General features: G+C 36.4%; 2 protein-coding genes and 1 long non-coding RNA gene across 6 annotated transcripts in view; 1 reads left to right on the top strand and 2 right to left on the bottom strand.

The window, feature by feature from the left end:
• LOC106883557 (solute carrier family 2, facilitated glucose transporter member 1) overlaps positions 1–7798 on the bottom strand; it is a 45890-nt gene extending 38092 nt beyond the window's left edge. For 2 of the 3 annotated variants that reach the window (XM_014934605.3, XM_014934608.3), the window contains exon 1: positions 4214–6644. The gene's annotated coding sequence lies outside the window, so the exon portion shown is untranslated. Of the gene's footprint in view, positions 1–4213; positions 6645–7697 lie in introns of those variants that run through there. The other variant, XM_089363049.1, reaches the window with a different exon arrangement.
• Positions 3108–18186, top strand: LOC128249388 (uncharacterized). The gene is made up of 3 exons (XR_008265496.2): positions 3108–3633; positions 4088–4194; positions 17714–18186. It is a non-coding gene; the product is annotated as an uncharacterized LOC128249388 (long non-coding RNA).
• Positions 17448–21005, bottom strand: part of LOC106883556 (allantoicase) — a 53544-nt gene continuing 49986 nt past the window's right edge. For both annotated transcript variants that reach the window (XM_014934604.3, XM_014934603.3), the window contains exon 12: positions 17448–20502. In XM_014934604.3, coding sequence (XP_014790090.1) covers positions 20201–20502 — 302 coding nt within the window. In that variant the 3' untranslated portion in view covers positions 17448–20200. The remainder of the gene's footprint in view (positions 20503–21005) is intronic.

Genomic DNA, 21005 nt, shown 5'->3' with positions numbered 1-21005 from the left:
AATGTAAACTAACTCCAATAAGCATATGTACAACACACAAGGTGCACTATACCTAAAAGAAAAGATACTAGTGCGTTACTATGATCTCATTTACATCTAGGATGCTATACAGGAATACTAAATTGGCCCCACCGCCACCACTGCTGGTACTTGACTGGTACTTTATTTTATCAACCCCAGAAGTATGGAATACAAGATTGACCTAAGCAGAATTTGAACTTAAAACATAAGGAGTGGCAACTAAATACAGTAAGGCACTTTGTCCACTGCTCTAATGATTCTGACAAACCACTGTCTAAGATGGGATGGTCATGGATGGGATGGAATACTTTTTATCAGGGGACTGCTTAACCAGAGGACCTGATGATAAACAACAACTACATGCATGGCAACTGATGTTTACATCACACACACACACACACAATCTAGTGCTATCCACTTAAGGTTTGATTGTTACTTAATAAGAAGAGACAGTAGGTTTTGCGGCCATTGTTATTCTCCCATCATTACTTGCTTCAAGATGCTACAACCACCACTACCACCACCACTGTAATCTCCACTTCTACTACTATCATAGCCTAGTACAGCTGTGCTGAAGCTAATTATCTGCAGGAAATGTTATATTATTTCCTGATGAAGAGTGTGTCAACATCTTCTTGTCTACTTACACCTTTACACATACAACCACACACATACTACTAAGAGAGGGAAGCAGAGAAAGTTTCAAGAGACAAGGAGGTGAGACAAGACACACAGACCTTATATCATCATATGCCCACATACATACACTTACAGAAACAAAACAAAAAAAAACTATGCCACAAATGTTTTCTATTATTAAGTAGATGTCTAAAAACTCATTTCTGCTGGAGTCACAGGAGAATAAATGCTGTGCTGATGATGCCCAATGAGGTAGAAACGTATACAGAGATAGTAAAGATTTTTTGTTATTGTATGGTCACTGTGTATTATACCCACATACATACACTTACAGAAACAAAAAAAAACTATGCCACAAATGTTTTCTATTATTAAGTAGATGCCTAAAAACTCATGTCTGCTGGAGTCACAGGAGAATAAATGCTGTGCTGATGATGCCCAATGAGGTAGAAACGTATACAGAGATAGTAAAGATTTTTTGTTATTGTATGGTCACTGTGTATTATACCCACATACATACACTTACAGAAACAAAAAAAAACTATGCCACAAATGTTTTCTATTATTAAGTAGATGCCTAAAAACTCATGTCTGCTGGAGTCACAGGAGAATAAATGCTGTGCTGATGATGCCCAATGAGGTAGAAACGTATACAGAGATAGTAAAGATTTTTTGTTATTGTATGGTCACTGTGTATTATACCCACATACATACACTTACAGAAACAAAAAAAAACTATGCCACAAATGTTTTCTATTATTAAGTAGATGTCTAAAAACTCATGTCTGCTGGAGTCACAGGAGAATAAATGCTGTGCTGATGATGCCCAATGAGGTAGAAACGTATACAGAGATAGTAAAGATTTTTTGTTATTGTATGGTCACTGTGTATTATACCCACATACATACACTTACAGAAACAAAAAAAAACTATGCCACAAATGTTTTCTATTATTAAGTAGATGCCTAAAAACTCATGTCTGCTGGAGTCACAGGAGAATAAATGCTGTGCTGATGATGCCCAATGAGGTAGAAACGTATACAGAGATAGTAAAGATCTTTTGTTATTGTATGGTCACTGTGTATTATACCCACATACATACACTTACAGAAACAAAAAAAAAACTATGCCACAAATGTTTTCTATTATTAAGTAGATGCCTAAAAACTCATTTCTGCTGGAGTCACAGGAGAATAAATGCTGTGCTGATGATGCCCAATGAGGTAGAAACGTATACAGAGATAGTAAAGATTTTTTGTTATTGTATGGTCACTGTGTATTATACCCACATACATACACTTACAGAAACAAAAAAAAAACTATGCCACAAATGTTTTCTATTATTAAGTAGATGCCTAAAAACTCATTTCTGCTGGAGTCACAGGAGAATAAATGCTGTGCTGATGATGCCCAATGAGGTAGAAACATATACAGAGATAGTAAAGATTTTTTTGTTGTATGGAGTGGGACTGAATCCGAAACTACATGTGGATTTGTTTTTTTTTTTTTTACAGCGGGCAGTTGAAATGCAAGTGAAATTTTAAATAAAAAAAAGCTGTTAACTCTACTATAAATAATAACAGCATTGAATTTGAAATAATCTATACAGGGTGTCCACAAAGTCTGGGTACATGGAGTAAATAAAATCATAACAATTAAATATAAGAAATAATAATTACTTAAAGTATGTGTTAATCCTCATATACCCAGACTTTGTGGACACCTTGTAAATATACAGATGAGAATGTGTGTCTGTCTGTCTGTGTGAATCCCTAAAACTCGAGAACTATACAACCGATTTCATTCAAATTTTACACATGCCTTACTTAGGGTGCATGCAGTGTCATGGGCTAAAAAAAATTTTTTTAACTTCTTGCCTTATGCAAGGCCAGAGCAATCTCTTATCTCTTACACTATTTCAGTATTACGTCTCAATGCAAGATACTTTCAGTTTGATAGTTTCACTATTAATACTGAAACTATTATGTCACATATATATCTCGCATATATACATACATGCATTTATATATATATAAGTCAGTAAATAGTGGGGTTGTGTTAACCGCACATGGAGAAATAATAGGAAAATGAAGAATAAGGCAGAATGCTAAACTGGAAGCTTATTTTAATAAAGATTTTTAACCGGCTTTCATTGCGAAAGCAAATTTTCAAGGAGAATGAAAATGTTTTTTACAAAGAAGTACAAAATGAAGAAAATAATATATAAAAAAATATATATAAAAAAATAAATATACAATACATTACATTGTCTTTGAGCTTTTGAAGTTCAATGGTAGTTCATGTATATAATGGTTGGAAAAAATAAGGATGCATGAGAATTGAGAGTTGTGTTAGGTTTGAGAAAAGGGGCTAAAAGTTTGTGTTAAGCAGGAAGTGTGGTGTCAAAACAGGAAGTGTGGTCTCAAAACAGGAAGTGTGGTCTCAAAACAGGAAGTGTGTGTAAGGGGAGACATTTGCTAGTTTTACATGAAGTTACGTTGGAATACCTTTTATCAAGAATCTATAAATATATCCGAGAAAACCTTGCTAAAAATCTTATCACATGCAAGAATTTCCCTGAATACGTGGTCGGATGGTGAAAAGCGTCATAAATCAACAAGTTGTAAAAGTGAAAATATTTGATACGACACCATACATTTATGTGAAAGGAGGTGACAATAGAGTTGAACACGTTGGTTTAGTACAATACCAAACCCGAGGGGGATGAGATACTAAGTCAACAACAATGGAATTTTGAACTAGGAAAAACAAAGTCGTAAATGAATGGGTATATTTTAACTGAATCAATAGTACTACGTTACTAGAAACTTTGTTTTGTCAAGTCGAGTTGAATGAAAGACAAAAAAAAACAAAACATGGATAACCGAAGAGTGAGGGACTTGAACCCAGAACGTAACAAACTAATAAGCTTAAATAATTCTTGTAAAGGCAATTTAATCAGAAGGCACTGTGGTAAGTTAAATTTTCTTCTGACTGGTATAGAAAATTTAAGTACTACATGATTGATTAATTGATTGGAGATAGATAGATAACTAGAAAGAGGTAATCCTGTACAAGAGACTCGGAGAATATCTAATTCGCTCTTAACTAATTTCTACAAGAATCTTTTTTTTTTTTTCAAAATTATTACCACCCTCTAACATCTCTTTAAAAACAAACGGCGATTTTACGATACAAGTCCTACAAAACGAACTTTGCATAATCGTAATCACTGATGTTTCTAGATAATTTGTTGAAAATAATAAAAAATATCAAAACCGAAAAATTTACGGAAAGGAAAGGAGGTGAAAAAATGAAAATGTTATAGTTTTTTTTTTTTTTCTTTTCTTTGAAGAATTACTCTTAAATGTTTGAAATATAAATCCGAAGGAAAAAATATTTCTTATGTTTTTTCTTCATTTTTCAGAATTCTAATATCCGATATTTGAAATTTGTGATTTTAAACAAACAAGATGATTTCCGACTCTATTCTGCAGGATTACCATGTATATATATACAGAAAGAGAAAGAGAGGTAAATATTGTTAACTCACCGTTGAGTTCTTAGAAGTTAAACAATTCCAGAAAGTTGTGTAAGTTCTGTGTGTGTGTGTGGTATTACTTGTCTATATCTAAGCGTGTGGAGTGGTGTCTCTATATATATATATATATATATTGAGAGAAAGAGGCAGAGATTGATGAAAGAGTATCTGTCAAATCACAAAGGCCAATAAAAAGACGCAAAGTGCGAGTGCAGCTTAGTTGGTGTTGACTCCTAATGGCACTGTAAACGTCGTTGATGTTCTGATGGTGTTAATGGTTGTTAGTGACAGAGTGGTGTGTTTTTATTCGTAATTAACGCCGGTAGCGTTGGTGGTAGTGGTCGTAGTAGTTGGTAACACTTCTCTTATTGGTTGTGGTGGTAGTGGTTGTTATTTTTTGGGCCAATGGTGGTGGTGTTGTTGTTAGTATAGCGTGACAGTGATGTCGTTTCGACTGCTGGTCGTGTTGTTGTTCTTACACATCAAATTGTTGCGGTTGTTGTTGTTGTCAACAGCTGATTATTTTTTTCCTTTCTTTTACATACTGTTATATAATTTTTTGTTGTTATTTCCCTATTTTTTACGTTATTGTTATAGCTTTATTATATTGTCCTTAACACAAACACGTGGCTTTCTCAAGTAATATTTGGAGGTGGATGGGATAAAGCATAACAGTTGCGGTAAGAGTACTAATAGTAGTGATAGTTGCAGTGACACTTACAGTATGTGTTGGTGATAGTGGTGGTGGTGGTGACAGAACCAGTATGTGATGTTGATATGTGGTTGTGGTGACAGCTGTAGAATATTGGCGGTTGCTGTGACAGATCCAATACGTAATGTTGATTGTAGTGGTTGTGCTGGTGGTTGTAGTAACAATACCTATCGCTGGTTGTGGTGACGGTTTTAGTTAGTATGTATATTGGTGCTTGCAGTGACAATTATTATAGATGTGTATTGTCAAGGCGATGCAGCAACGATATCAATGGGATGGTATTGTGGAGGGTGATGGTTATGGTCACAGGCAACATGAAGGAAGAGGTGACAGTTGTGTGCAGTTGTTTAGTTCCCAGAGACCAAAGACATTCTAACTGCGAACATCATCTCAGATATAGTATATTTCAGATCTAGATTTATTTCTTCTATAGGCACAAGGTCTGAAATCTTGTGGGGGAGGGTCTAATCAATGTAATGACCTCCCCCCCCCCCCAGTGCTCAACTCATACTTATTTTATCGCCTCGGAAAGGATGAAAGCTAAAGTCGACCTCGACGATATTTGAACTCAGAACATAAAGAGTCCGAAATAAAATACCGCTAGCATTTTGTCCGACATGGTAACAATCCTGCCAGCTGGGGATATAGTTTGAGGGATATTTGACAGCTATTTCTAGCAAGTTGAGAAACCACGTTGAAATTCTCTGACTGCTCTCAGATATGCTCTGAGCAGTTTTTATGTGGGACAGTCTTACATTTGTAACATTGTAGAGTTTAAAAAAAACTCAATTACCCGATGTTATCCATGCAATTAGTTGACAAAACTCCCACAAAGGATATTTAAAATCTAACTCCAATATGATCGAAATTGTTGGGCAATATAGACGGCGCAGACTGAAGTGGATCTGGTCTTTATAGCTAAAAGCTGAAAGCAATGTTGGTTTAAGGATCAGATCCACTCTTACATTGCATTTTCTATATTTTCCAACAGGTCAGTTAAATTATTCTATTGGAGTTATCTCCCTTGTTAGTTTTTTTTTTCTTTTGCGATTTTTAACACCTCCAGAGGAAGTTTTTGACTACTTATAGCACGGATAATCTCAGTTAATCAAAATGCTCAGTTCACTATGTTACATATGAAAAACTATCGTATTTGTATTTTGTATGCAGAACGCTTCTCTCCGCTATTTTTTCCCGCGACTATATTGGTATTTCTCTTCCACTCACTATTCAACCCACCTTTATAATTCATTTTTGTATCTCTCTAACTTTTTATTATTTCGTCTTTCACTCTCACTCTTTTTACATAATCTCTCTCTTAAGATAGAGGGGCAATTTATCTCTCATTTCCCCGCTCAGTTTCTCATCTTCCTCTGTCTTTTCTCTCTCTTTCTCTCTCTCTCTTCTGGCCTCCTCTGAGAAAAAAGCCTCAGTTGACGTCTCCATCAATTTCTCTTCTTCTCTCTTACTTTCTCTTTCTAAGTATACTTCAGTCCCCCACAAAAAAGAACACTCTTTTTCTCTATTTGTATCTCTTATTCTTTTCTTCCTCGATGTACACTTTAGTCCGTCCCAACATGAAAAAAATATTCTCTCTCTCTCTTTACTTTTCTCTTTCTATTTCCGTTTCTCCCAACCAACTCGGCTTCTTTTCCCCTCGTTCTCACTTCCCCACTCAGTCATTTCAGTTATACTTTCTAACCCATTATGCCGTACACTACCACTACTGCACCTCTCTCAATCCTCTTGTATTTATGCAAATTAGGACCAATTTCCTCAATTATTTGAAAATTACATTTCTTCGGGACTCTTTCGCTAGGAAGGGCAACTGTGTGTCTGTGTATAAGTATATACATAAATGCGTGTGTGTCTCTGTGTGTAAGTATATGCATAAATGCGTGTGTGCCTGTGTGTACATGCATAAATGTGTGTGTATCTATATGAGCGTGTTCATACAATTATGTTTGCTTGTGTGTGTGTGCACGCGTAAATGTGTATTTGTATCAGTGTATGCTTTTTCCATGCGTGTAAGTTTGCGTTTGTGAAAGTACATATGTGTGTGTGTGGATATATAACAGTGCGAGTGAATGTGTGTTGGAGCAGTCATGAACGAATATTTAGGACATTCGCTTACAATCAAGGGATTTCAAGTTTGATCACTCAGACTCTGGTTGACCAAGCTCTCGAGGCAAAAGTAAAGAATACGGACACCACCTGTTTTCGGCGTAACAAAAACCTTAACCCTAATCCTAACACTCAACCCTAACCCTAAACACCGGGTGTACGTATTCGGCGAAGGTAAAGGATATGCACACTCAGTGTTTAGGGTTAGGGTTATGCCAAAAACGGGTGGTGTGCGTATTCTTTACCTCTGCCCCTTCCCATGTAAGTTTTCCCCTAAATTTAAAATTTTAAGACAACTTTTTAAAATACTTCTTATGTGAAGTGAAGCAGTAATCTTTAACGTTCCGTCCAAAGTGTGCCAGTATCTTCTCCTCTTCTTTTTTTTTTATATCTCCAGTCTATCTCAAAGTCTGAAAATTCACTGCAGTGAGTTTATGTATGTATGTGCATGTGGGTGGGTATAAATGAGACAGAGTGAGAGAGAGAGTGGAATACTCAGCTACTTTCAAATACAATGCACAGGAAAGCACGCTGTTAGAACAAGTGGGATATTAATAGAAGAATAGATCCATTCACTGTGTGAGAGAGAGAAAGTGAGTGTGTGTGTCTTGTGAACGGGATTTTGTTTCAATACTCAACTAGCAGAAAGACTTTACTTACAATTATTATATCTATTACAAAAAAAAACAGTTGCTGCTATTATTTTAGTTGTTGCTTTTGCTGTTGTTGTTTAGAACCGAGTCAGCCCTGATCATACACACTAACGCTCAAAAGCGTTCCTGTATGACCATTCCGGGATCAAGTCGGTTTGGCTGCCAGCATCAATTCTATTCGAATTGATTTCATATTCAGTGTAATGATACATTTATATTGGCTAATGAATGGCGGGAAAATCATATTCGCTATAAATCAATAAATAAAAAGTTATTAGCAATTAAAGTTTGAAAATTTGGTTAATTTTAGCCAATCGTAAGCCACAGACAATTTCATGCCTGTTTCCATAGTAACACGTTTTGAAATATACAATTAAAATAGTCATTTTATTTAGTTGTATCAAGTACAAACAATAAAATAGGAAGCTGTAAATAATATTATTGCACAAGATTTTTTTTTCACTTGAATTGCAATTCCATTACCAAAAAAAAAACAAAAAAACATTGATTGCAGTAGAATGGTCATTAAATGGTTTCAAATCCACCATATGCTCAGTCAATTCTTCTACATTAAAAAAAAAATTAATCTGACAAATAAATCATAAGTAAATTTTTTAGCATTAATACAGTAGAATTGGCTAATTCGTTACTTCATCTAATTTGTCACTTTCAGTTTTTTCCTAGAGATGACTAATTAGTTGAATTCTACTGTATTTTTTTAAAATTCATTTTATTTTAGTTCATTTTCAAAATACTGCTTTTTCCCAAAATAAGGCAAAGGGCTTAAATACAGACTTAAATAATTTTGCTTAAATAATCCTTTTTTGCTGAAAATAATAAAAATTACTGGAGCTATACATGAAAAGAGTTTCTGAATATAATCAGCATTTTGTCCAACATACTAACAATTCTGATAGCCTTAAGATATTTGAATAGTAATACTACATTGTCAGTATCATTCATTCGCTGGGTAGGAACCAGCTATCTTTGAATATGTCTCATGCTACAAAACCACTGTTATTGATAATCAGATTCTTCAATTTTCACAGGTTTGGTCATGCCTCTCGACATTTAATAGTAATACAAAGCTTTAACCTGCTCAAGTGTTTGATTTTATCATCACCACAGTCGGTGGGCAACTGAAAAGAAAACTGCAAATCACTAGAACATTATCTATTAGGAGAAAAACTACATAAATAGACTAACCACACACACACACACATACACAACTGCATGTACATACAAACAATGGTCTGCGATTGGTCAAAATAAATCCTCATCATCATCATATTCCTCCTTACCGTTACCCTTGAAGTAAAGCGCCTCCGTATGGCCTTTTGATCTGCTAGAAATAGCTACCAAATCTTGTTCAAGCCACATTGTACTGTCTCCAAAAAAACAAAAAATTCAAGTACGTAGTTATAGATAAAACTATTTCTAGAAAAGAAGAAACAAGATGGTCACAGGTGGAAGGCTTTTGATCAAAGGTATGCCTGCTCTATCAGCACTGACCCAAAAAACTAAATAACATCGTCAACAATTTCTCTTTTTTGACATTAAGTGGGCCATGAATGATGAGAGCAACATGAAATGAAATATTTCATTCAAGAACACCAAGCATCATCTGGTCTAGGAATTGAAACCACAATCTTACAATCATGAGTCCAACACTCTAACCACTAGGCCATGCTCATCATCATCGTTTAACGTCCGCTTTCCATGCTACCATGGGTTGGACGATTTGACTGAGGACTGGTGAACCAGATGGCTAGACCAGGCTCCAATCTGATTTGGCAGAGTTTCTACAGCTGGTTGCCCTTCCTAACACCAACCACTCGGAGAGTGTAGTGGGTGCTTTTACGTGCCACCGGCACAAAGGCCAGTCAAACGGTACTGGCAACGGCCACGCTCGAAATGGTGTATTTTATGTGCCACCTGCACAGGAGCCAGTCCAGCGATATTGGCAACAAACTCGCTCGAATGTCTTTTCACGTGCCACTGGCACAAGTGCCAGGAGGGCAACGTTGGTAATTTTTTAAAAAGCATTCAGGTGTAATATTTGAAGGACATTTGGCTGCTATTTCTTTTATGTTCATGCAGCCACACTAAGATTCCTTGAATGGCATGTAATCTTCATTGCCCCTCCCCTTTTTTTTACTCCAGTTAATATGTTACAGTTCATCAAAAATTCTCTGTATATTGAAACTTGAGCTAATTGCTGAGGAAAAAAAACCTAATGTCTTTATACTAATTACTTTGCTCTTTACGTTTAGTTCAGCTTCTAATTACTAATTTAATGTGTCTACAGAATGTTTTGTCTTATTTTCGTTTCTATTCACGCATGATTAATATCACCCCATTTCAATTATTTGTAATCTTAATCCAGTTGATTTTTCAGCAGGTTGGGGACACAAACTCAAATCCATCACTCTTTATATTCCTATTATTTGCTTCAATTATCTTCTGTTTCCTCCTCTTCTTCTTCTTCTTCTTCCTCCTCCTCCTCCTCCTCCTCCTCCTCCTCCTCCTCCTTATTATTTCTAAGGCGGTGAGCTGGCAGAATCGTTAGCATGCCAGGCAAAATGCTTACTGGCATTTCGTCCGTCTTTATGTCCTGAGTTCAAATTCTGCCGAGGTCAACTTGGCCGTTCATCCACTTGAGGGTCGATAAAATAGGTACCAGTTAAACACTGGAGGTCAATGTAATCGACTAGACCCCTTCCCCAAAATTTCAGGCCTTGTGCCTTCAGTAGAAAGGATTATTATTATTATTATTATTATTATTATTATTATTATTATTATTATTATTATTATTATTTGTATAATCTGAAGGTGGCAGGCTGGCACCAGATGAAATGCTTGATAGTATTTCATCCATCTTTTAAGTTCTGAGTAAAAAGCTCTCACGTTGGTGCCATGTGAAAAGCACTTGTGCCAGTGCCACTCATGCTGGCGCCACGTAATCAGCACTCCTAGCAATGCAACATAGAAAGCACTGATGCCAGCACCCTTCCCTTCTGCTTCTCCTCCTTTCTTCTTCCTCTACTCTTTCTTCTCCTCCCCATCACCACCACCACCACCACCACCACCACCACCACCACCACCATCATCATCATCATCATCATCATCATCATCATCATCATCATCATAAAAGCACCCATGGCAATGCCATGTAAAAAGTGGTTGGCGTTAGGAACGGCATCCAGCTGTAGAAACTCTGCCAGATCAGATTGGAGCCTGGTGCAGCCATCTGGTTCGCCAGTCCTCAGTCAAATCGTCCAACCCATGCTAGCATGGAAAGCGGACGTTAAACGATGATGATGATGATGATGATGATGATGATGTTCTTTTTAATTAAAAATCTGACATATACATGTTCATGTTTAAATAGATTTGTCTCTAAAGTGAGAAAGATATTCTGTGTGGTGGAAATGTCAGCTGGCTAAATGAGATCAACAACAGCAACAACAAGAAACAAAACAATAACTAAAACAACACAAAAAAAAAGCAAACAGTAGTACTGACAATGACAACACTAGCAGCAACAACAAAACAAATCAATAACAACAATAACGACGACAAGAATAACAACAACAAAAACAGCATCTACAGTATTTATGGGAAGGACGATGACAACAGCAACGACAATGGTGACAACTACAACAAAAAATGCTTTCAGTCAGAACAACAGCAAAATCAATAAATAACTGCAGCAACAACAGCTTTAAAAGCAACCAGTGACATCATCATCATCATCATCTTCTTCTTCTTCTTCTTTGTCTTCTTTTTTGTCTGTCTTCTTCTTCTTCTTTGTTTTCTTCTTTGTCTGTCTTCTTCTTCTTCTTCATCTTCTTCTTTGTCTTCTTTTTCTTCTTTGTCTTCTTCTTCTTCTTCTTCCATGTTGGCACGAGTCAAATGGTTCAGCAGAATCCAACGAACCGGGGAGAACCGTGTTGGGCTCCAATGCTTTGTTATAACATGGTTTCTATGACTGGATGTCCTTCTTTCTGCCAATAACTTTACTGAGCACTGGTTACCTATATTTTTTTTTTCACTTTACATGGTACCAATGCTATTGGAGGTTACCATCCAATATTTGCTTTCATATATATAAAAACAATTTATCCCTGCTTAAAAATGGACGTTCTTATTTCTTTATTGCCCACAAGGGGCTAAACACAGAGGGGACAAACAAGGACAGACAAAGGGATTAAGTCAATTACATCGACCCCAGTGCGTAACTGGTACTTAATTTATTGACCCCTAAAGGATGAAAGGCAAAGTCAACCTTGCCGGAATTTGAACTCAGAACGTAACGGCAGACAAAATACCGCTAAGCATTTCACCCAACATGCTAATGTTTCTGCCAGCTCGCTACCTTTCAGAACATGGATGCTCTGTTAGAGAAAACTATACTGTGGCAGTTAGCATGAGAGAAATTCTCATATTGGCTTTTGGTGCAGAATGCATACATGTTTATATTACTAGTGGGGAGATAAATCCCAGCCAGGGCCACCAGATCATGTGATTTCAACCTTCCTTGGTCTTGTTGATGATGGACACTTGACCACTGGAGATAGTGGCAGTTCATCTCTCTGCCAGTGATATTTAGTATAACAATGCCAGGCACTGGTGTTGCGATTAACCAGTGAGTCTGTCTTGAAGAAAACGGGTTTCTTCTCAAACAGATTTTTAACGTAGATGAAACTGGATTGTATTGGAAAAAATTGCCAGACCGTTCATTCCAAGGAGAAGAAAACTATTCCAGGTTACAAGGTCTCAAAAGAATGTGTCTTATTGCAAACCGCATTCATATTTAAAGTGTCCATGATGTACAGTAAACTCCACCAAATTGTTTTCGTAAATTCAGATTACTTTTTTTTACTGTACTGTATTAAAAAATAAAAAAGTATTTGTTTGTAAACTTAAAATAGGTTTTTATTAACCATGTATTATTGAAAATGCATTCATAAATAAAGTTCAGAACTGGGAATGGTTATTATCGGTTTAGCCTAGAGACAGGAAAATTTCGGCCAAGCCTAGGCTAGAGACAAGTTAATTCGACTTGAGCTGTATCTCCTGGAACCCATTAACAACATAGGCTGAGGTGTGTGTGTTTACCAAATATGCAAATAAAAATCCAAGACTTACATTCATGGATATACATATATATATATATATATATATATATATATATATATATATATTTATATATAGTGAGAACTTACAAAAAAACAAAAGACAAAAGACGGGTGTGTAAACAACAAACAGATTTATTAGTTTAATGCTTGGGAAGTGAAAAGGCTTTTATGTTTCAAGCCTAAGCTCTTCAACAGAAAGGAACACAGAAATAAACAGGGAGAGGAAGTAAAAGAGGTTTAGTGGCTATCGATCTATCATGGCGAAAATGAACTGAATAACAAGGTGGATACACACAGACAAGTAAGCATTAGCCTGGCATAGAGACAAAGTGAGTAAGGGACAGAAAGTCAAGAAGACTGATAGAGAATGTGGGGAGAGAGAAGGAGAAAGAATGATAGTAGGTAGATAGGTAGACAGAGACACAGATATTTTGATGGATGAATGGATGGGTGGGTGGGTGGGTTTGGATTGATAGATCAGAGAGACAAACAATTGGATGGATGGATGGGTCAGACACAGACAGATGGATCAGAGTGAGAGAGACACACACAAACATAAAGAGAAAAGGCGGTGAGCTGGCAGAAACGTTAGCAAGCCGGGCAAAATGCTTAGCGGTATTTCTTCTGTCTTTATGTTCTGAGTTCAAATTCTACCTAGGTCGACTTTGCCTCTCATCCTTTCGGGGTCGATAAATTAAGTACCAGTTACGCACTGGGGTTGATGTAATCGACTTAATCCCTTTGTCTGTCCTTGTCTGTCCCCTCTATATTTAGCCCCTTGTGGGCAATAAAGAAATAACAAACATAATGAGACAGACAGACATAAAGATGCAATAACTGAAAGAGAGAGAGAAAGAGAGAAACATACAGAAAAAAACTACTTTTGACAATCTGAGAAATAAAGAAAAATAGCAAGAAGAAATAAGAACAGAAAAAAAAAATAGGTGGTAGGGTAGAGGGAGAGATGTAGATTATTCATCAGGACAAGATTTGTGGGTGGGGTGGGGGTGGGGTTGGAGGAGATGAAACAGTCCACCAAACTGTTTATAGTCGTTATTTTATCTTCATTTCATGTTTTATAGACTTTGGTCTTCATTTATGAGTTTCCTTTATTGGATTTGAATTTAGGTTTAACGTATATTGGGAGTGGGGGGACGGGGTAGAGGTTAGATTTGGGGGGTAAAGGTGAAGGATATTACACATATTAGAAATACAAGGGTTGGAAGGAGAGAATGAGAGTAGTAGTAGTAGTAGTAGCAGCAGCAGCAGCACTAGTAGTAGTGGCGGTAGTAGTCATGGTGGTGGTGGTGGTGGTAGTTGTAGTAGTAGTAATAGTAGCAGTAGTGTTTGTTGTTGTTGTTGTAGTAGAAGTAGTGGTGGTGGCAGTAGTAGTCGTGGTGGTGGTGGTGGATGGTGTTGGCTGTAGTAGTAGTAGTAGTAGTAGTAATATTAGCAGTAGTATTTGTTGTTATTCTAGTAGTAGATATAGTGGTAGTGGTGGTAGTAGTCATGGTGGTGGTGGCAGTGGTTATAGTAGTAGTATTTGTTGTAGTAGTAGTAGTAGTAGTAGTAGTAGTTTAACACCACCACCACCACCCCCAGGTCAGTTCTTATCAAGCTGACCTATAATTGAAAGACTGTCCCAACATTTTTTAAGCCAGTATTTCTAAGCTGTACATAATCCAAAGTGTTCTTTTTCACTTCTTCTTTTGGGTGTCCTCCCTTCTCAACCCAACCCTCCCAATCTCCTCCTCCATGTTTTCCTCAGTCTACCTCGCTTTTGTGGTCCATTTACCTCAAACTCAAGCACCCTCCTCAACACATGCCCATACCACCACACTCTATTCGTCCTTGACAGTCATTCCACCAATTCCTTCAACCCCAGCATCCCCATCATGTCCTCAGTTCTCCTCTTATCAAACAGTTTCACTCCACACATTTCTCTCACCACTGCTCTCTCTGTCCTTCTCAAAATTGCCATCTCTCTCTCCCTCAGACACCATGTCTCACTTCTGCCTTCTTGAGTTAGTTTTCCACCACATTTCTTAAAAATCATGGTAGAGGCCTTGGTCTTGGGACCACTCATGTCTAGAAACTCAGGTTGGGGGTAAGCAAGGGCATGCCCCCTGTAGAAAATTCAGCTCTGAGAAAGTCTCATTATAGAGCTGTTATTTCTTACAAATCAAATGAATGATAAAACATGACCATTTTCTCAAATTCAGAATTGTGAAAGCATGGAATAAACCAGCTGTGTCAGTTTTTGAATTTACAGGCACGGAATCCTTTGAAAATACCATTTTTCTTGAAATTCCCCAACATTATTCTTACCTTTTATTTATTTCAGTTATTTGACTGTGGCCATGCTGGGCACTGCTTGAAAGGTTTTAATTGAACAAATCAACGCCCATGACTTGTCTTTTTTAAGCCTGTCACTCATTCTATCGGTCTCTTTTGCTGAACCATCAAGTTACAGGGATGTAAATATACCAACACCGGTTGTCAAGTGGTGGTGGGAGACAAAGACAGACACACAAACATAGATATATATATGTGTGTGTGTATATATATATATATATATATATATATATATATACACAATGGGCTTCTTTCAGTTTCTGACTACCAAATCAACAAGGCTTTGGTTGGCCTAAGGCTATAGCAGAAGACACTTGCCCAAGGTGCCACACAGTAAGATTGAACCTGGAGCCACATGGTTGGGAAGCAAGCTTCTTACCACACAGCCATGCTTACACCCTTTCTTCTTTAGAGCTCTTTTACTGTTCATTTACTCTATTCCCCTATGTACCCTGCATGCAGTTTTGGGTTTTATTTCTGTCTTTCTATACCAGACTTATTGCTGCTTTTTGTCTCCTCTGTTATTCTTTTCCAACAAGTTGTAGTGCACCTGAGCACTGTATACAATAAGCTCTTTATTGTCATTATGACTTTTTTTTTTATTGACATATGGCTAAGAAGTTCAAACACAGAAAACAGAAACAGATAGCTAGGCTGACATAGATAAGTGGCTATATTGATCCATAATGTTATTTCAAATGGCTGCAGACAGCACAGCTGTGTTCAGATTCTTTACAGTATAAAATATAACATTTTATAAACTTTATGCACAGGGGAATCCGGATAAAGCTATGCCTATCTCCAGTTGAAACATTTGCAAGTTGTAGGTAGCAAATAAATAAAATGAAGCTACTACACCCCATCATCAAATTCAGTGGGTATTTTTTTATGTGGGTATGTGCATGTGTGCCTGAATCTGTGTGTGTGTGTGTGTGCATGCACATATGCAAGCATGGCGGTGTGATTAAGAAGCTTGCTTCCCAACCATGTAGTTTCAGGTTCAGTCCCACTGCCCAGCACCTTGGACAAGTGTCTTCTATATTCCAGGTTAACCAAAGAGTGAAAGAAGCCCATATGTGTATAAACAATGCATGTGTGTGTGTATGTACAATTATATTGACATGATGATGGCTGTAAATGAGCATCACCATAGAAACAATGTTGTTCATTTTTAGTGTCTTCTATGGTAAAGCATTTCTGGCCCTGAGAAATATTACCTTGCTTGGAAACAACTAAGAATTGGCAACAGGAAGGGCACCCAGCCATAGAAAATTTGTCTCTACAAATTCCGCCTGACCCAGGGACATTAAATGATGAAACGTGTGTGTGAATGAGTAGTATAAGATGTAGACTCAGAGAATCATGTGGCTATCACAGAAACTTCCTCTTAAATATGCATAATTTCTTCAATACCATCATTAATACATAACGAAGGTTGCAAAACAGCTGTAATCCTATAGAAGTCACATGGTTAAATAACTATGTATTCATCTCCCATTATCTGCTGTCTTTATGTTTATATATATATATGAGTTTGGAGGGATAATATTATCCAGGCAGATACTGTATTGGCTCTCAGTTAAGGGCTTCTATTTGTTGCTAGTCACTCTGTGAATCCTTCCAATGGGTAATTCTATATACGCTTCGCTGGACAGTAAAAATTGTCAGGAGTATATTACCAAAATATATATAACCTCACACTAAAGAGGTTTGTGCGTTATGATTTGTATTTAAAGTCCATGAAAATGGCACATGCATGATTTGAACAGTAAACACCAAAAGTGAACAACTGAGATCTGAAATCGCGGTCTTAATCTAGGGGACATAACTCCATAATTATATATATTCAACAATCGTTCCTTAATATTGGGTTAAATGGTAGTTATACTAAAAACATTATCCTGTTATCTCCCTTTCTGTTACTAAGCATAAAACTACTTCGTACACCAGCCTCAAACTTCTTTGAAATCCTTAGAATAGGGATCGAGATATCATATACACATAAATACAAACTATTTTTTTTTTTTTTTTTTTTTTTTTTTTACAATTCCTAATAATATAATAGGATTTTTTAAACATCAAATGGTTGAGGGTTCCATCGAAGAGAAATCGGAATTAAAAGGGTTCCATAGGAGTAAGAAAATGGTTGAGAACCACTGGTCTACATAATCAGGGATCTCCTGAGGGCCAAACAACGACAACAACAATTTCAAACACAAGACAGAACAAAAACAAAATCTTTAAAATAAAACAAGATACACTTTTCAGCATCCAATAAGCTTTGTTAAATAACAAGATGGCAGAATTTCTTTTATTTATGTTTATATTTTCGTAAAAAAAGAAACATTTAATTTTTACAATATTTTTAATATAAATTATTCTTTCTTTAAATTAAAATAAATTAAATTGAGTTACTTTTATTGAAGTCCTTGACATTTTGTATAAATTGTATTGGTTGTGGAGTTTCAACATAAATTAAAGTACCTTCAAGTAAAAATTTATTTATATCACTTTTTATATTTTGCAGTTGGTGAGTTAACTTCATTATTGGTTTCTTAAAAACAAACACCGATTCACTGTAATTTGGATGGCAATTGTGTAACTTCATATGGAACAAATATTACAAGGGACTGTTTGAAATGAATCAGTTTTCTCACTGATGTTAATATTCTTTCCCTCTGTGTGTGTGTGTGTGTGTGTGTATGTGAATATATAGGTGTGCATGTGTGTATATATATATATATATTACTTGTGCTGGTGGCACATTAGAAGATCATTCGTAATCCTATTTAATATTTTTGCCATCTTGTGCACATGAGCAGCAGTATAGAGTGAAGTGTGGCATGATGAGTTGAGTATAACATGAAGTATAGAATACAATGTAGAGTGGAGTTAGTGTGGTAAGAAATGAAATATATGTAGCATTGCGTGTAGCATGAATCGTGGAGTATAGACATGACATGTTGCCAACTGATGTCAATAAATTGAACTTGCATCAAGCATGAATTGTATATATATATATATATATATATATATAGGAAAATGAAAAAAAAGGCAGAATGCTAAACTGGAAGCATATTTTAATAAAGATTTCTAAACCGGAAGCATATTTTAATAAAGATTTCTAACCGGTTTTCAACAGGAAGTTGAAAAAGAGTTCATAACTCCAACTAAAAACATTTGTCTCCCCTTACACACACTTCCTGTTTTGACACCAAATTTCCTGCTTAACACAAACTTTTAACCCTTTTTTTAAACCTAACAAAACTCTCAACTCTCATGCATCCTTATTTTTCCTACCATTATATACATGAACTACTATTGAACTTCAAAAGCTCAAAGACAACATAATGTATGGGTATATTTATTTTTTTATATATTATTGTTTTATATATTATTTTCTTCATTTTGTACTTCTTTGTAAAAAACATTTTCATTCTCCTTCTTCTTGATAATTTGCTTTCGCAATGAAAACCGGTTAGAAATCTTTATTAAAATATGCTTCCAGTTTAGCATTCTGCCTTTTTTTTCATTTTCCTATTATTTCTCCACGTGCGGTTAACACAACCCCACTATTTACTGACTTATATATATATATATATATATATATATATATATATATATATATATATATATATATATATATATATATATATATATTATATATATATATATAGCATAGAGTGTAATGATGACTTGGTATTGATTCCTGAGAGTTAAGCGAACTGAAGCAGTATAAAATAAAGTGATTAATCCAGAAACAGAAGAGAAAATCCATGGCATGTCTGAATTCAGAACACATGGACAATTAGTCTCATGATTCAACCATCTTGTCTAAACGATTGTATGCAAATACAATGATGGCGACCCTGCATGGCTAACAAATATTTCTTCAATTTGTGCGTTCAAGTCCTTTTGTGTATCTAAAAACATACATCGTTCTTGTGAGAAATGCTTGGGGATTAGGTTAAAACAACCAAATTAATCAGAAATCACATAATCAGAAACTAGACTTTTTGAATTGCCATTCTCCTTGCATTCTGTTATAAAATCTAGGGTGGCAGTGTCCTGTGCCTGCCTCTTTAGAGATAAAGGGGTAAAGATTCCCTCTGGTCACGAATGACCATGGGATTGCACCTAGAAAGTTCACAAGTCCAAGCAAGGTTGTTTATGGAAGACCACCAGTCGTCCATGCATACCAGCCTCCCCTCTCCACACCACTGGTTATCCAAGGGAAAGGCAAAGGTTGATACAGCTTGGTACCAGTGATGTCACTGCTCATTTCTACAGCTGAGTGAACTGGAGCAACATGAAATAAAGTGTCTTGCTCAAGAATACAACACAGCCTGGTCTGGGAATCAAACTCACAACCTTATGATTGTAAGCCCAATCCTCTAACCACCGAGTCATGCTTCTTCACATTATTTAAGTGTATATACTTTATAAAAACTCTGTTGCATACATGAGGATTATATTAAATAAAAAACTGAGATCACTGTGTGTAAACGTATTCCTTGTTGTGGAAATTGTTTTATGCTACATCACACAGCTTATGAAATATTCCATGGTGTCTATATAAACATACTCAGTAGAGCTATGGAGCTTGTTTTTACCTCGTTGATTTTACAATGCACTACACAGCATAGGAAATAATCCAGTATGTGTACATAAGCATATGCTGTTTTACTATGAAATGAATTTGGTTGTAAAAACCCAATTTAACAAAGGGAGTTGAGGGGTTTAAGCCCTTCAATAAATATATATCATTCACTGATGAAGGATTTCCACAGTGACTGACTATAAAAATTAAATTTCGGTATCAGATGGTAAGCAGCAAGGATGAAGTTGTCTGTAGTATCATGGAATTATGGGTCTTGCACCATAATAATTTAAGCAAAAATAAAATATATAAAAAAAAGTTTTTAAAAAATAACAAAAAATTTGCAAAGGTAGGAGGGATGAAAATGGAAGAGAAAGCAGAGAAAATTAGGAGGAAGACAAGAGAGAACTGTTTTTAAAGACGGCACAAGTGTTGTGTTGACTTGTGACCCCAGATGTGGACATGTTCTAGCAATGAATCCATGGAGGATTCCAGGCGATGCTCCACTGGGGACGGCGATGGGAGCAACAAAGTCAGACGAAGACGGATATGAGATCTGACAATATGGGAAGCAATTTGAATGGTATGCGTTGAGCAAGGGAGGAGACCTGTTGATGAGACCAAGACGAACCATGGGACCTGATCACTGCACTTTGTTGTTTCGCTCTTGAACGATTTCTCTACCATTTTCTCTTGTTCTGCTGACATAGAACAAGCTGCAAGAGAAAAGCAAATCTAAAACATTATCTCCAAACAAGAAATGTGCATAATTACATATATATGTATATATGAGGTGAAGTCAGAAATTATCCGCACTTTCACAATAACATATCTTTGCCTTCGTGCGGGTGACACATAAAAGCACCTACTACACTCTCTGAGTGGTTGGCGTTAGGAAGGGCATCCAGCTGTAGAAACTCTGCCAAATCAGATTGGAGCCTGGTGTAGCCTTTGGGCTCCACCAGTCCTCAGTCAAATCGTCCAACCCATGCTAGCATGGAAAGTGGACGTTAAACGATGATGATGATGATGATGATGATATTGCCTTCTGCACAGGCGTGCTTATAGTTGGTACTACTGTGGTCATGTGATCAAAGTTTGAGCCTGATCACACCATTTTTCTTTCTGGCTTTACAGTGTAAGCAGAGGCCACTCCACTAGCAATTTGCACCAAAGAACAAAGAGCAGTGATCCGAGAGACAGTAATGGTGAACAGGTT

Source organism: Octopus bimaculoides, chromosome 14, assembly GCF_046866305.1.
Source record: "Octopus bimaculoides isolate indiv1 chromosome 14, ASM4686630v1, whole genome shotgun sequence".
In the NCBI taxonomy this organism is placed as follows: domain Eukaryota; kingdom Metazoa; phylum Mollusca; class Cephalopoda; order Octopoda; family Octopodidae; genus Octopus; species Octopus bimaculoides.
Note: the sequence above shows the minus strand (reverse complement) of the source record. Positions and strands in the feature narration are given on the sequence as shown.